This window comes from Ovis canadensis, chromosome 8 (assembly GCF_042477335.2).
Source record: "Ovis canadensis isolate MfBH-ARS-UI-01 breed Bighorn chromosome 8, ARS-UI_OviCan_v2, whole genome shotgun sequence".
Lineage (NCBI taxonomy): Eukaryota > Metazoa > Chordata > Mammalia > Artiodactyla > Bovidae > Ovis > Ovis canadensis.
In genome coordinates, this window is record NC_091252.1 from 12156487 (window position 1) to 12171343 (window position 14857).

The window sequence follows — 14857 nt, forward strand, 5'->3', positions numbered from 1 at the left end:
CCACTTCAGTGACATTCCCTGCACATCCCTTTATCTGACTAATCTAATCTACCGTTCTGATATCCTGAGGCAAGACAGAGATCATTATATTGCCTAAGGCTCACTAAACTTGAATCAGCTTGTTCAAGGGCACATTACCCTGTGAGCGGAAATTTGAATAAAGAGACTTCAACATATAGGTGAAAACGTAAATGAACTCTAAAATATACTTACAACTGCCCCACTGACACCTCTTTCACCTCTCGGACCTTTAGCACCAGGTCCTCCCTAAAATACATGGTAAGAGCACATTTTAGGGTAAACATAGGAAACAAGGAAGAAGCTGATACATAAAAATTGCTTTAAGAAGCATCGCATACTCCAGACAACCAATAATTCTACAGCTATTTATGAAATATGGAAGTAAATACCTTCTATCATACAAATGTGTGGGAAAGGAGAATTTCAAAACCTTTTTAAGGATTTCATTTTTATATTCTGATCTTCCCTTAATTGTTAGCAAATTTTGAAGTTGATTTGAAAATTTGAGGTTTACTAAAAAAAAAAGCATTACTTTAAATACAATATTTAAGCATTCCTAAGGGAAAAAAATCTATTTTGGAATTATATGAGTATATTCTTCAGGGAAAATAATATGCAATAAGAAGACTGTCTCAGAACATGTAATTTAGTAACAAGAATTCAGAGACCTGTTCACTGAACAAAGAGGAAATAAACATGATACTGATATCCAACAACATTATCTTACAGTTAGGAAAAAAATTCCTACTTCTCAAAAACATCGAAGTCACATCCAAGGTCTAATTTTATGATTATAAATATAACTCAGGTAAGTCACTATTAATTAAAGAAAATAAATGATGTTAATTCCAGATACATTTTGATTCCATATATGAGGAGCTGGTTTGTAATTAACCTAAAATCAATTTACATTATTTGTTAACAACCATGTATAGTAAAATCTGGTATTCTGAGGCCCTTTAAGCTGTTTCTATGTTACTTAACCCATGTTCTTAAAAGAGGTCAGTAAAGCTTAGTGGTACCACTTTCATTCTGAAAAACCAGCCCGGGTCACATGTAATTGATCAACGAGATCTAACACTATACTCTTCAGTGTTTTGCATTGCATTTTATTGGTCTTCCCTCCCCCCATGGAAAGACCTGGTCAGTCTTCTCACTCAGGTTATTCCTAACCCCAACACTTTCACCCAGAGTTTATGATATCATCACATACATAATTATCCTCTATATGTTATTCTATGATATGCTTGCTAATAACATACACATATCCTAGGCTCTAAAGTTTTTTAGGGTCAGCTTCTCAATCATTGCTCCATAACATAGGTACAAGAAGCTTTCAGGAGATGTAAGGAATTTCCAAAATCATGTAATTAAAGAGAGAAACTCAAATCCATGTCTTGAAAAGCTCTTGAATGCTAGCCCATATCATTCATTCTCATGTGAGTAGAGAAATGTGTTCAAATGCTTTCAGATTTTATTCTGGATTTACTCCAGTTCAGATCTCAAGATGAGCTGTGAAAATGGTCTGAAATTCATCTTGTTCTGTCCAACAACACACCAGTGGCTAGAAGCATTTTATGCGCAACACACTGACCAAAGGATGATTATGCCAAAGATTTAACTGGAAGTACTAGAAGGACTATTTCAAACTCCTTACTGCAGGGCCGGGGGGTCCCGGAGGTCCAACGCTGTCCTGTGTACATGTGCAAGCGTTCGGAAGAGCTGGGCATTTTGCTTCATCTCTCTGAAATTTGGAAAAGAATATTTATCTCTGAATTGAAAGTAAACATAGCCTCTTATCTGCCACACCCACTGATCTTATACACACAAGGAAATCTATTTCCCAACTTAAAGGGATAATTTTTAATTATGTTTACAAAGTCTTATGCCCAATCTTGCTATGCCCCTTTATGTCTTTAAAAGTTTTGCTTTAGGAAATCTCACATAAGATATGTTTACAAAACCATCATCAGGACCCCTGGTAATTTAATCCAATTCTCTCTAGTCTGGTATTAGAGAAATGCTGAGTGTTTCAGATATGGATGCCCATTTCATTCAGAATAAAACTTAAAATCCCTTCCACAGCCTACAGGCCTTACACGGTCTGCAAAACAGCACCCCACCACCTTGCCTGCTCCACTGCCCACCACCTCCCCTCTCCTTCACTCTGCCCCAGCCCCTCTCATCCACTTCTTGCTTCTCAGATGTTCAGGTCACCTTGTGGCCTTGGGGCCTTTACACTTACAGTCACCTCTGGCTGGAATGCTCTTTCTCCATTATCCACATTGCTTGTCCCCTTACTTCACTCAGGTCTCTGCTTAAATCTCACCTTATCCCTGAGGGCTGAGGGTACTCACCTGGCTACCTGTCCTTGTACCCTGGTTTGTTTTCTATGACTTTTCACTCTATAACATGGTATATACCTACTTATTAACTCTTCCTCTTCCTCTGCCTTTCACTAGAGTATTCCTTTTCACTGCTGTAACTCCAGCACACAGGATAGTGCCTGGCTTATAACAGGTGTTCAGTAAGTATTTGTTGAGAAAATAATGCACACTTATTTTGTGGGTGTGTGCATCTCACTGTTTGCCTAGAACTTCAAATCCATCTTCAGCATTCAACTTTGTAACCATCACCACCTACACAGATAATATGGGGGAAGGCCATCACTCGAGCAGAGCATTTCTACTTAGACATCCAGAGAGGTGTGATGGCTGATCCTGTAAAGGATTTAATAAGCATTTATTGTAAAATGCTGGCATTTTACAAGCAATAGGAGGACTCTGCAGTAAATGGGTTTATCAGACATGCTGATTAAATGAGCAGGACTTTTCTGACTATGCCTAACCACTTTGGCTGTTAGGGAGAATTTCCAGATGCGGTCCGCTACATTCTTGGCTTTTTTGGGGGGGGGGGTCCCCAGCCTGAGCTGTGGTCGTTAATGAGCATGCACACCATGTGTGTCCCTGGCTCCATCCTGAACATGCAGCTGCTGAGGGCTACTTCCTCTCCAGGCCATCCTCATCCACATCTCTTATTCCTCGAAGACTCATAAAACCATGACAAAATTCCATTCTGTTTCACTTACTCTGGAGGGAATATCACAGCATCTGTCTCTACTGGTCCACACCGGACTGCAGACAATATCAAAATTCTGGATTTGGAACTGTAAACAAGCAACAGTAACATGAGCTAAAGATGCGTGAAAAACATTTCATATTAACATTTCCACATTTTAACCTCTGCTAACTTCTCACGCAGACTCTCTAGAGGGTCCAGGCAATGAAAGCCATGTGATCCTTACCTCCTAAGAACAAAAAAAACCTATGCCTCAGAGAAAGGGACAGTAAAGCAAAATGCATATCTGATAATCCCACTTCTGATTCATTTCCTTGGCTAAAATGAAGTGTCTCATTGAGGTTTTTTTTTTTTTAAGAGAACATTGATTTCTTTATATCCTTAAAAGTGATGAGTGCATTTAATTCAGAATTTTAATTTGAAGACTACACACATTTAAATCAACTTTTAAGAGTCTACCTCTGTTTAAAAAAAAAAAGTAACATTTTAAAAGATTCCTCACTTATTCTTAAATTGATGCTCTGCTTCTTATAAATTCTTACCTAGGGGCTAACTAATAATTTTATGTTTACCTTCAGCTTAACTATTTCAATCTACATATACTTTCTATCTTTCTACACTTAAAAAACAGAATTCTTTGGACAAAAAAGAAAAGGTCACTTAGATATAGTCATTCTTTCTTTTATAAACTTATTCTATTTAAATATTAAACCCAATATTCAATAAATGATTTTAATTGCAATTATATTATTTGTACTAACTAGTTCTTCCCTCGTGGCTCTGAGGGTAAAGCATCTGCCTGCAACCTGGAGGAGCCTGGTAGGCTACAGTCCATGAGGTCACAAAGAGTTGGACACGACTGAGCAACTTAACTTCAACTTTACATGGTGAAAGCTAAGAGTGTTTGCAAGTTCAGGTTCTACATTGAGGGTTAAAATTTTCATTTCTGAATAGAGAAGAAAATTCTGTCCATGAAAGAAAGCTAAGCTCAGTAAAAGCAATTTTAAAACATAATAGAAGGGCTTCTCTAGTGGCTCAGCAGTAAAGAATCCATCTGCCAATGCAGGAGACGCAGGTTCAATCCCTGATCTGGGAAGATCCCACATTCCAGGTAGCAACTAACCCCACTCACCGCAACTATCGAGCCTGTGCTCGAGAGCCTGGGAGTCACAGTCTCTGAGCCCACGTGATGCAACTAGAGCAGCACATGCCCCAGAGCCCGTGCTCTACCGCAAGAGGAGCCGCGGCGATGAGAAGCCAGACGCCACAAGCAGCGAGTAGCCCCCACTTGTCACAACAAGGGAGAAGCCTAATAGCAATGAGGACCAAGCACAGCCAGAAATAAACAAGTAAAATTATCTTAAAAAACAATAGAAGCCAAAAATAGTAGTCTTGCTTTCAGAACAATGTTATTATTAATCAACATTTATTATGAACTTAGCCTGGTGCAGTGAAAACCTCAAGTTTTAACAGTTTATTACTAAACAGCATTGTAAAAGGGTTGCCAAGCCCCCGCCTCCAACTTAAGCCAATGACAGTTGTGAGGCGGCTGGCCTGACCCCTCTGTGAGGGAGCATAGCTCTGTGACGGTCACTGCCAGAGTCCACAAATGCAAAATGTCCTGAATGCACAAAGCTGTGTCAACAGTCCCTACTTTTGAAGAGCAAAAAAATGAATTCGTTTACATTTCACTGATTCTCCTGGCAACCACTTGTGCTGTGCTCTCCAGTTTGATTCAGTTTCAAGTCAACTACATGATGTTCTCTGGTGCCCTGACATCTTAATTTGCTTCTAGCAGTAAAGCACATTATCATGTTTTGTCAGTAGCGTATTACCTCAGTGTAACTTCCAGTGTTTCAATCTAACCAAGATATAAAACAATTAAAAACATCATCAAGGGAAAAGAAAAAGTACCAATTACTTTGAAAAATGTCATCTCTATCTTCGTACAAGGTACCAAGAAAAATAAAACTGTGTTACTTACTGTGGCTGACTTCCTCTCCCCTTTAAGCAGTTTTCCAAGAATTTCATAACCATCAGTGGTGATATTTCCAGCTTCCTTGATATCCTTCTCTACAATCTCATAGCAGTCGATGTAAATCTTAACACTTTTCGGGGTCACTACGATATGAACCTAAAAAGATCATTCGTTTCCATTACAAAATTTCTACCCAGAACCATATGGCTGACTTCTACATATACCAGATCACACGTTAAAAAAATGTGTACTTAAACCTATTTATGAAATTAAAAGATGTATGCTCCTTGGAAGAATAGCTATGACCAACCTAGACAGCTTATTAAAAAGCAGAGCTTTTTAGCAAAGCTTATTAAAAAGCATTACTTTGCCAACAAAGGTCCGTCTAGTCATGGCTATGGTTTTTCCAGTAGTCATGTATGGATATGAGAGTTGGACAATAAAGAGAGCTGAGCACCGAAGAATTGATGCTTTTGAACTGAGAAGTTGGAGAAGATTCTTGCAAGTCCCTTGGACTGCAAGGAGATCCAACCAGTCCATCCTATAGGAAATCAGTCCTGAATATTCATTGGAAGGACTGATGCTGAAGCTAAAACTCCAAGACTTTGGCCACCTGATGTGAAGAACTGACTCATTTGAAAAGACCCTGATTCTGGGAAAGACTGAAGGTGGAAGGAGAAGGGGATGACAGAGGATGAGATGGTTGGATGGCATCACTAATGGACATAAGTTTAAATAAACTCTGGGAGCTGGTGATGGACAGGGAGGCCTAGCATGCTGCAATCCATGGAGTCACAAAGAGTCAGACACAACTGAGCGACTGAACTGAAAGCTATTCTCATCCCAAATCAAGAACCTTGGACTGAAAATTCAAGAACCAGGCTGCAGTGTCAATGCCATTTAATTTAACAACATCAAATTAAATGAACTACTTAACCTCTCTGAGTCTCAGTTTCCTCCCGCTATTATACATCAGTATAATTTCTTATTTTCCCCACTATGTATTCTTCCTGAGATGGCCAGAGATAATATAGTAGATGAGATGACTCTTTAAACTATAGAGAGCTTTTCAAAAAAAAAAAAAAGACTGACAGATACAGAGAACAAACTTGTGGTTACCTGTGGCAGGGCAGGGGGGCAAAACGGTAGGGGATTAAGAGGTACATAGCAGTTTGCATAAAATAAGCTACAAATATATACTATACAAAGTGGGGAACATAGTCAATATTTTATAATAACTATTAAAAATAAATTATAGAAAGTGAACTATTATAACTTAATAAATCATTAATAAATTGTTATACTTATAACAAAGGAGCTTCCAATGTCTTCCAGTGATTTTGCTAAATCCAGTTTTTAATTTCTTAGTCCAGAATCCCTGCCAAATCATTGGAAAAGTCCCTGATGCTGAGAAAGATTGAGGGCAGAAGGAGAAGAGGGCATCAGATGAGATGGCTGGATGGCATCACCAATGCGATGGACATGAACTTGGGAAACTTCAGGAGATGATAAAGGGACAGGGAGGCCGGGCACGCTGCAGTCCATCGGGTTGCAAAGAGTCAGACATGACTGGGCAACTGAACAACAACAACAGTCCTTGCCAAAAAGATCTTATACACCATGTAGACACCTAACACAGGAAAGAGCTAGGTCATATCTGTTGTAAAGAATCAGCTCTGGAAATCAAATTCAAGATTCAATTTCCTCATAAGAAAACAAAGTTATGTTGATTTATTGTTGTTGGATATTGAAGATATTCAGAATCTTAAGAAATCTATTAGTACAGATAAATAATAAAACATCTATATTTCAATAATGTAAAGAATGGCTGCAGGCAATCTTTGGCTTTATAGTTATGCCCATAGTTTCTACTTATCACAGCCCAAATACCCAAGTAAGCTCATGATGATTACTTTAAAAAGTTTGGCTCCAAGTTAAGGAACAGAAATTCCATTAAATGCTTTAGAGTAAATAAGCATAAGGACAGTCTCCAGAGATTTTTTTTTTAACAGTAGATATTTTTTCCACATAGAATCACCACCAAAACATTAATTTAGTGCTTCTATAAGCACTATGAATTACATATTGCTTTTATTTAAAAGCGATATATGACTTACTAAAAATAATTTTTAAATACCCCAGGGCAATCATCTAATATTGAATTCAAGATGAATACCATATAGACATTCCCAAGGTATTTATTATTATCTAGTAAGAACTGGGATTTCTTTGGAGGGAATGATGCTAAAGCTGAAACTCCAGTACTTTGGCCACCTCATGTGAAGAGTTGACTCATTGGAAAAGACTCTGATGCTGGGAGGGATTGGGGGCAGGAGGAGAAGAGGTTGACAGAGGATGAGATGGCTGGATGGCATCACGGACTCGATGGACATGAGTCTGAGTGAACTCCGAGAGTCGGTGATGGACAGGGAGTCCTGGCATGCTGCAATTCATGGGGTCACCAAAAGTCGGACACGACTGAGCGACTGAACTGAACTGAACTGAACTGAAGAATTGAAACTTATTTATCAGATCTTATATGAACAATCTCAGAGGCTAACATTCAAAAGCTATTTGAAAAATCATAGTATCCAGAAAAACCATTTCAAAATCAAAGCTTTGAAATTTTGAAACAAAATTATTCCAAATATACTTGTCACTCAATGTGAGCCAAAAAGAAACACATGCTAAAAATATATTTTGCTATGATCTCTCCAGTGTGGTTTATTGCATTTTAAACACATGCATAATTACATTTCAGATTGGCTCTTCATCTGGGCACCAGTGTCCCAAGTAATTAGGGACTATTTCCCAACTGGGAAGCGTGTTGGTCACAGACCAGTAGAACAAAGCAGGAGCACTCTTGTCAACTCATCATCCTTCCCAAGGTCTGCCATCCCTTATTTTTCATCTATTCTACCTTTTTGTCTTATTACAATTTTCTCACTCGAATCTACATCATCTGTTACAATAAGATGAAGACATAGAATTTTTCAAGAGAATCCTCCAGAAGCAGCAGTTGCCCTTCCCCACATAAGCTCTTTTAGTCTATCCCCTCTCTCCCAAGAGCCTCCTGCATGTTATTTTCACTAATTTGCTGCTTCTCTCAGAGAACTACTTGTTCTTATCTCAAGGACTGAAGAACTTCAGTTCCCAAATTACGTGGGAAATGAAAGAAGGGTGTTCCAAGTCCTTGGATCAGTATCCAATAGAGACTGAACTTGGTACTTGAATGGATGCGATAAATGAGAGTAGGTTATCAGAATGGGGTAGAGGAAGGAAGGAGGGGGAAGAAAGCATAATGAAAAAGTGGAGGAGGAACTAAAAAAATAGAAAGACGCTATGAAAAAAGAAGGCAGAGAATTTGAAAAGAAAAGAGTTTATGAGAAAAAGAGAGACGAGGCATTACATAAAACCTAAGAACACAAATACCTCTCTATAAAGGCAAATTAAGACGGGGAGGGTCAAAAAACAATTCTCTTGATATGTAGTAATTAATGACTATCACTATAGATCTCTTCAAAAATACTGCCTTATTGTTGTCAAGTAAAATGAAACATTCAATGAAAGTTGGAAATTAAAAAATAATAGTTCCTAGCCTAGACAGGGGGAAGAGTTTGGGGGAGAATGGATATATGTATACGTATGGCTGAGTCAGTTTTCTGTTCACCTGAAATTATCACAACATTGTTAATCAGCTATACCCCAGTACAAAATAAAAAGTTTAAAAAAATAATAATATTTCCTAAATGATTGTCAAGTGGTTAATAGCAGGCTGAGTTTCCAATATCTTCAGTGGGTATGGAAGAAAAATAAAATAGTCCTCTTTAGCAAGTTACTCAAATGTAAGTTTAATAGGCAAATCAATGATCCAAAAAAAGTTCATAAGAACTTCGCCAGATTCAGCATCTATTATTGGACAAGAAGCAATTGAAGCTAGTAAAAATTTGTCAAACTAGAATCTTCTTTCCCAATAAGGCATTTATTTCCCTGCACTTTACCAGTAAAGTCTGTAACTTGTTGAGCAAATATGCTTTATACTCAGAGATCTCTGTTTCTCCACCATTGGTTGGTTTGTTTGTATTGTTTTGTTTTGTTTGGGAGGAGGGGGGCTTATCACTATTGTGCTCATTGGGCTTCCCGGGTGGCTCAGTGGTAAAGAATCCACCTGCCAATGCAGGAGACACGGGTTCAATCCGTGTCAGGAAGCTCCCCTGGAGAAGGAAATGGCAGTCCACTCCAGTGTTCTTGCCTGGAAAATTCCACAGACAGAAGAGCCTGGCAGGCTACAGTCTGTGGGCTCCCCACAGAGTTGGACACGACTGAGTGACTAAGCAACAGCAATGTGTACCCTGAGGCCTCTGCAAATCCCATGAGGCGAGTCCCTTGCTGTCTTCACCAAGAATCTGATTCATAAATAAGAAAACATTCTGGGAAGAAACCAAGATTCTTAGGAAGAAAATCAGCAAGAAATTCAGCTCCATCTACCTATTTATAGGGAATTTCTTCAATTTTCACTTGAGAAATCAGATTGAATTGGAAATATTTGTTTCCTTCATATGGGGACTAACTTTCTGAGCCTCGTACTGGGGAAATTTTAAAGCTTGCGCAGCAAATAGTCTTCCTCCTGTTCATTTGATCCAATTGATGCAAAAATTCCATTAAAAAGTCCACTCATAACCAAGACTGTTCACTTCCGATTCTGCCAATGTCAGTGCTCTTATCTGTCAATTAACTGTCTGACAGCAAGTCTGTATTACCCTTGGATCTTAAAATTAAAAAATTAAGATCATCAAGAATAGATAGTCCCCTAAGAATTTATCTTAGAAGTTTTAATAAAATGTTTCAGAGAAGTTGCAAATATGTTCATGCAGAAGTTAATCTCATAAACAGTTATCTTAATTATGTTGGTAGATAGTGATAACTTTTGGACTGACATGTTTGTAACTTCAATAAATGAGCAAGCAGAAGCAGGTTACTATGCTCTATAAAAGAAAAAATAATATCAACTAAATACAATCCACAAAAATTAAGCTTTTGAAACAAAATTACATAAAGGTTCAAAATAAAAGGTAGAAAAATGGGCGTACAATGTTGTATATACTATACAACTCATATTCTAAAAAGACATTTGCATTGAATATATATTGAAATATCAACAGTAGTTAATCTCATTAATAGATTAGTGGAAATATCATTTTAAATTTTCTTCTTTGAAAATTAATCAAATCCTCTGAAATCAAAGATACTGTTTTTAAAAGACATAGCTATGTTTCCACCAGTTTAGCATACATTTTAATAAATAATAAATTAGTTTAAGTTTTAAGTCCACATACTTCTTTTATAAATAACCAGATAGTCTTACGTTTTTACCTTATGAAAACTTCCATAAAATAATGCCTTCACTTCATCTGTGTCAAATGTAACAGTCTGCACCTCACCTCTTGTATCCTTGTTAAAGAATGATAATGTCTTGCTAGAAGCTGTAATCAACACATAATTGTTATTAAATCAAATGCATGGAGATTCTATACTGAAGTATTAACAATTAATTCTTGTTGAAGAGATCTCTAAAAAATTAATAATTCAGTTAAGATAAAATGTAATTCAAGTATTTACTGACATATTTTTAAAAAACTTTAAACATAAAAGCATAATCAAGGAAATAGATATGTATATGTATATGTATATATATATATACATCCAGAAGGTTCTTAAAGAGAAGGAAAAACATAATCAAAAATATGCATGCATGGGCCCTAAGAGAAGATAAAAATCCTTACGATCTGCAATCACCCCAACTTGTGGTTTATAGTCTCTGTCTGCGATCTGCCAAATTGCAAAAGGGTCGCTGGGAGTTTCTGGGAGGAGTCTGAATAGTAATATAATGGTATATGAAGGCGGGAGTCCATTGGGATGTAGTTCTCTGTTGGATAAAGCAAAATTAATTAATTAACTATTTAGTAAGGATTTCTCATCAGAAATAGATGATATTTAATATTTTTGGACTAGAATCTTTTCATGACTAGTATTAGAAGCCATTTATAATAATCCAATTATATTATTATAGTCTTTTTAATAATACATTATTAAAAGGGGAAAAATTTAAGGATGAGACCTCAAAATAGCAAACACTAAAGACCCATTATGTAAGCAGTAATAGTTGATTTATAATCTGATAAAGTCAAAAAGTCTGGGAAACTGCCAAATGGTCTTTCATCCTACAGTTAATAAATCATTTTTTCTAGATACATAGATGATTATAAAACTATATCATGATTTTAGAGTGATAAACATTGTATCTATGGATGTAATTTAAAGTACATAAATCTCACTAAATATATTCAATTTCCAACATCAGGGATATGAGATCATAAGTAAGATGGCTCAAGGTTTCAATTTCTCCCTCTCTATATACTTCTAAAGTCCTCCCTTAAAATCAAATAAATCAAATAAGCTCCAGAAGGTCACACGTTCCCAGAAACAAAACCAATAATACATGTGACGGCCACATACATGTGCAAATGTTTAGTGTTGATAAACGGATATGATGATTCAAGTTTCTTGGCTCTAAGGCTATCGAACATAAAATGTGGACCCATGTGTCCTTCTAGACTTGAGTCAATCATTGTTCTAAGGGAACCTCTGAAACAGAATCAATGGATTTTCGCCTGAGACCATTTAAAAACACTTTCTTCGTAAAGATAGGAAAAGGGCCTTGATAATCGGCCCACGGACAGAAAAGCAACTGCTCCACAGATTTGACCAAGGGCACAGAATGGCTCTTGGGGTTTTGAGCCTCAGTGTGCCACAGTGCCAGCACTTCTGGAATAGAACACTGTCCTATGTTTGTTTGTTTGTTTGGGCTTTTATTGGCATAAACTTGATTTGCAATGTTGCATTTGCTTCTGCTGTACAGCAAAGTGAATCAGTTATACAAATACATAGAGCCTCTCTTTTTTAGATTCTTCTCCCATCTGTACAAGGAGGGACCTCTGCTCCACACTCTGTAATGCCCTCCTTCTTAAAGCATATGTTCTGGGCAAGCTGACACAATGTCTTCTGCATGTTCAAAAGCCATCTTCATGATGAAGTGAAGTGAAGTGAGAGTTGCTCAGTCATATCTAACTCTTTGCCAACCCATGGACTATAGGCCGCCAGGCTCCTCTGTCCATGGAATCTTCTCAATATTCCACATTAAAAATAATATCGTCTCCATATAAAGTCATCAGTCATTTAGCCCATTTTTCTCCTTTTTCAGTTAATGAATGATTATGAAAAAATAAAGAAGTATTTAACTGCATTTTATGCCTCTTTCAGCCACAAGATCTGAATCTTAAGAGGACAGTGGGCTGTATTATGTGAAAATGTAGGAATCATAGCTTGAGGTGACAGAGTTAAACACTGGGTATTTCAGTTCACCGCAAAACCTAAAACTGCAAACTAGTGTGGTTAACCATAAAAGAGTTAGGAACTCACAGTGTGGTCACACTACAACAATACAACTGTGCTTCCTTACAAGAAATTAGCCTTGGTTTTAGTCTGAATTTTCCGTCAGCTTTCCCAGAGCATTTCAAATTTCAGGCATCATCATCTGACCCTGTCCTAAGTGTCTGAAAACTTTATTTCTTGGTGTTCTTTCCCCTCCAGAAGGTGCCAAACACATATTTTGGTTATCAGAACCAGGTACAAACTTTCATCAAGTTAAATAACAACATCTAGAGCTGCCCAACAGGTCCCCGGAGCACCAGCCAATAAAAACTAACTGCCGCCTGTCAGATCACAGATCAGAGACAGACTGCTGCAGGCTTTCATCTTCTGGAGTCAGAAACTCTAGGAAGAATGCCTGTTCCCATTCTGCACTGATTCCATCCTGCCCTTCTGGACCCACGGAGAAATGTTCAAGAGGAGAAAGTGCCTCCCTGCTTAAATAATCTCCCTTAGAAGAAGCATACCTACAGTCTTAGCCTTAAATTCAAAAGGACTTAGTAATCCATCACGTGGCAGATACAGAATGAGATTCTCAGAGTAGCAGGCTTGAGTACTAGTCTCCCATGTGACCTGATAAGAGACCCTTAACTCAGCTGTGGGGTTTCCCTGATGGCTCAGTGGTAAAGAATCTGTCTGCAATGCAGGAGACACGGGTTCAATCCTTGGGTCAGGAAAATCCCCTGGAGGAAGAATCCACTCCAGTATTCATGCCAGGAGAATGCCAAGGACAGAGGAGCCTAGGGGGCTACAGTCCATGGGGGTCGCAAAGAGTTGGACACAACTGAGCAACTGAACATACACATCACACACACACACACATACACACACAACCACACACAACCCAACTGTACTTAAGGAAACCAAATCAGGTTATCCATAAGACTTTTCCAACAATTCTAAAATACCAGAGTGCTAAGAAGTCAGCAAAGATTCTAACAACCTCACAAAACCCTCTGGCCCATGGTAAGAAAGAGACCCTCCTGTTGTCAGACTCACACTGTAGGCTGGTTCACAAAGGCATTCTTCTGAAGCCTGTAAGATGAGTAGCTGGGGAAAGAGCCTGACTCCAGGGAGACTCCTTGCACGGAAGCAAAATTCTTTTCTGTCAGATTGTATGCTTCAAGCATCTTAAAACCTTCACATCAGAACAGAAAATATTGAAATGAAGTTATCTGAATTATCTTATTGCTTAAATCCTGAAATAAATTAGCCCAAGAGTATGAACGCTTACCTGGTGAGGTGTAGCCATCCAAATAAATGAGAGGGCAACCTGCAACACAGCGTTGTTTAAGTACAATTCACCAAGGAATACTAAAGTTACACATGCGCAGAAAGCACCTGCATAAGTACAGCAAGTCACAAAACTGTTCATTCATTTGTAGACCATAACAATCGAACTTTTTCTAACTGGTTTTGTGTAGATTTTCAACTTGTAGGAGAAATTATACTATTGAGCAGTGTAACCATGTTTTCTGGACAGTCTCCAGTCCACCTGGAATGTTACAACGTTCTTAAGAATGGTAAGACAGAATTAATTAAAGGGGGAAATTTATATATTTTTTTCAATGGATTAAAGAACTTTTCGCCCAGGGAACTTTAAATTTGTGCAAGGGCAGGAGGAATTTGCTGCCAGCCAATCCTCTTCTTGGCCAAACACTGGAGGCTCGTGCTCATCACTGAACCGTCCAGGGGCAGGTGTGCAGGGGGTCTCAACCTGGGGCCCAGAGCTGGAACAGGGAAGGCTGCATGCAAGACTCCCTGCAATGGATGGAGCAGCCGCTGCTCGCTGCTCATTCCAGTAGTGCAGCTCCATTCTGAGCTTCAGTGTTAATTTTCACAATGAGCCATTAACATTTGTTTACTTCCGCTGCCTCTAACCAGAGTCCGGAGATTCTAATATACTGTTTAATAGGGGAAAAAACAACACTTAAAAAGCACAGCTCTGCCTGGGATTAGGGGTTTAGATAAGCCATTCAACTATTTCCTTAATCTAATACTCCAAAAATCAGAGTTCATGAATGGGGAGGAGGACAAATGGATTAAAATCTTTTGTCCTTCACTGCATCTTAAAAGTTCAACTGGAGGTCTCGGTATACCATGAATATACCCAAAGAAACAAATGAGAACCGAATGCATTTCTACGGGGCACACGCGCATAAGGCTGTTTTTTCCTGGCTCTCTTGAAGCACAGATGTTGACAGAACAAATACCAATTGATTACTAACAGGGAAAACCTTCACCTCACAGAAATGCTTCTATAAATGCATTTCTAAGTTGAAGATTCATTTT

At 38.1% G+C, this 14857-nt stretch overlaps 1 protein-coding gene across 5 annotated transcripts in view; it reads right to left on the reverse strand.

The window, feature by feature from the left end:
• COL12A1 (collagen type XII alpha 1 chain) overlaps nt 1–14857 on the reverse strand; it is a 122030-nt gene that overhangs the window by 19408 nt on the left and 87765 nt on the right. For all 5 annotated transcript variants that reach the window (XM_069598943.1, XM_069598941.1, XM_069598940.1 and 2 more), the window contains 8 exons: nt 13800–13838; nt 13565–13703; nt 10861–11003; nt 10451–10560; nt 5084–5233; nt 3110–3187; nt 1679–1765; nt 214–267 (listed from right to left, as the gene is read on the reverse strand). In XM_069598943.1, coding sequence (XP_069455044.1) covers nt 214–267; nt 1679–1765; nt 3110–3187; nt 5084–5233; nt 10451–10560; nt 10861–11003; nt 13565–13703; nt 13800–13838 — 800 coding nt within the window. The remainder of the gene's footprint in view (nt 1–213; nt 268–1678; nt 1766–3109; nt 3188–5083; nt 5234–10450; nt 10561–10860; nt 11004–13564; nt 13704–13799; nt 13839–14857) is intronic.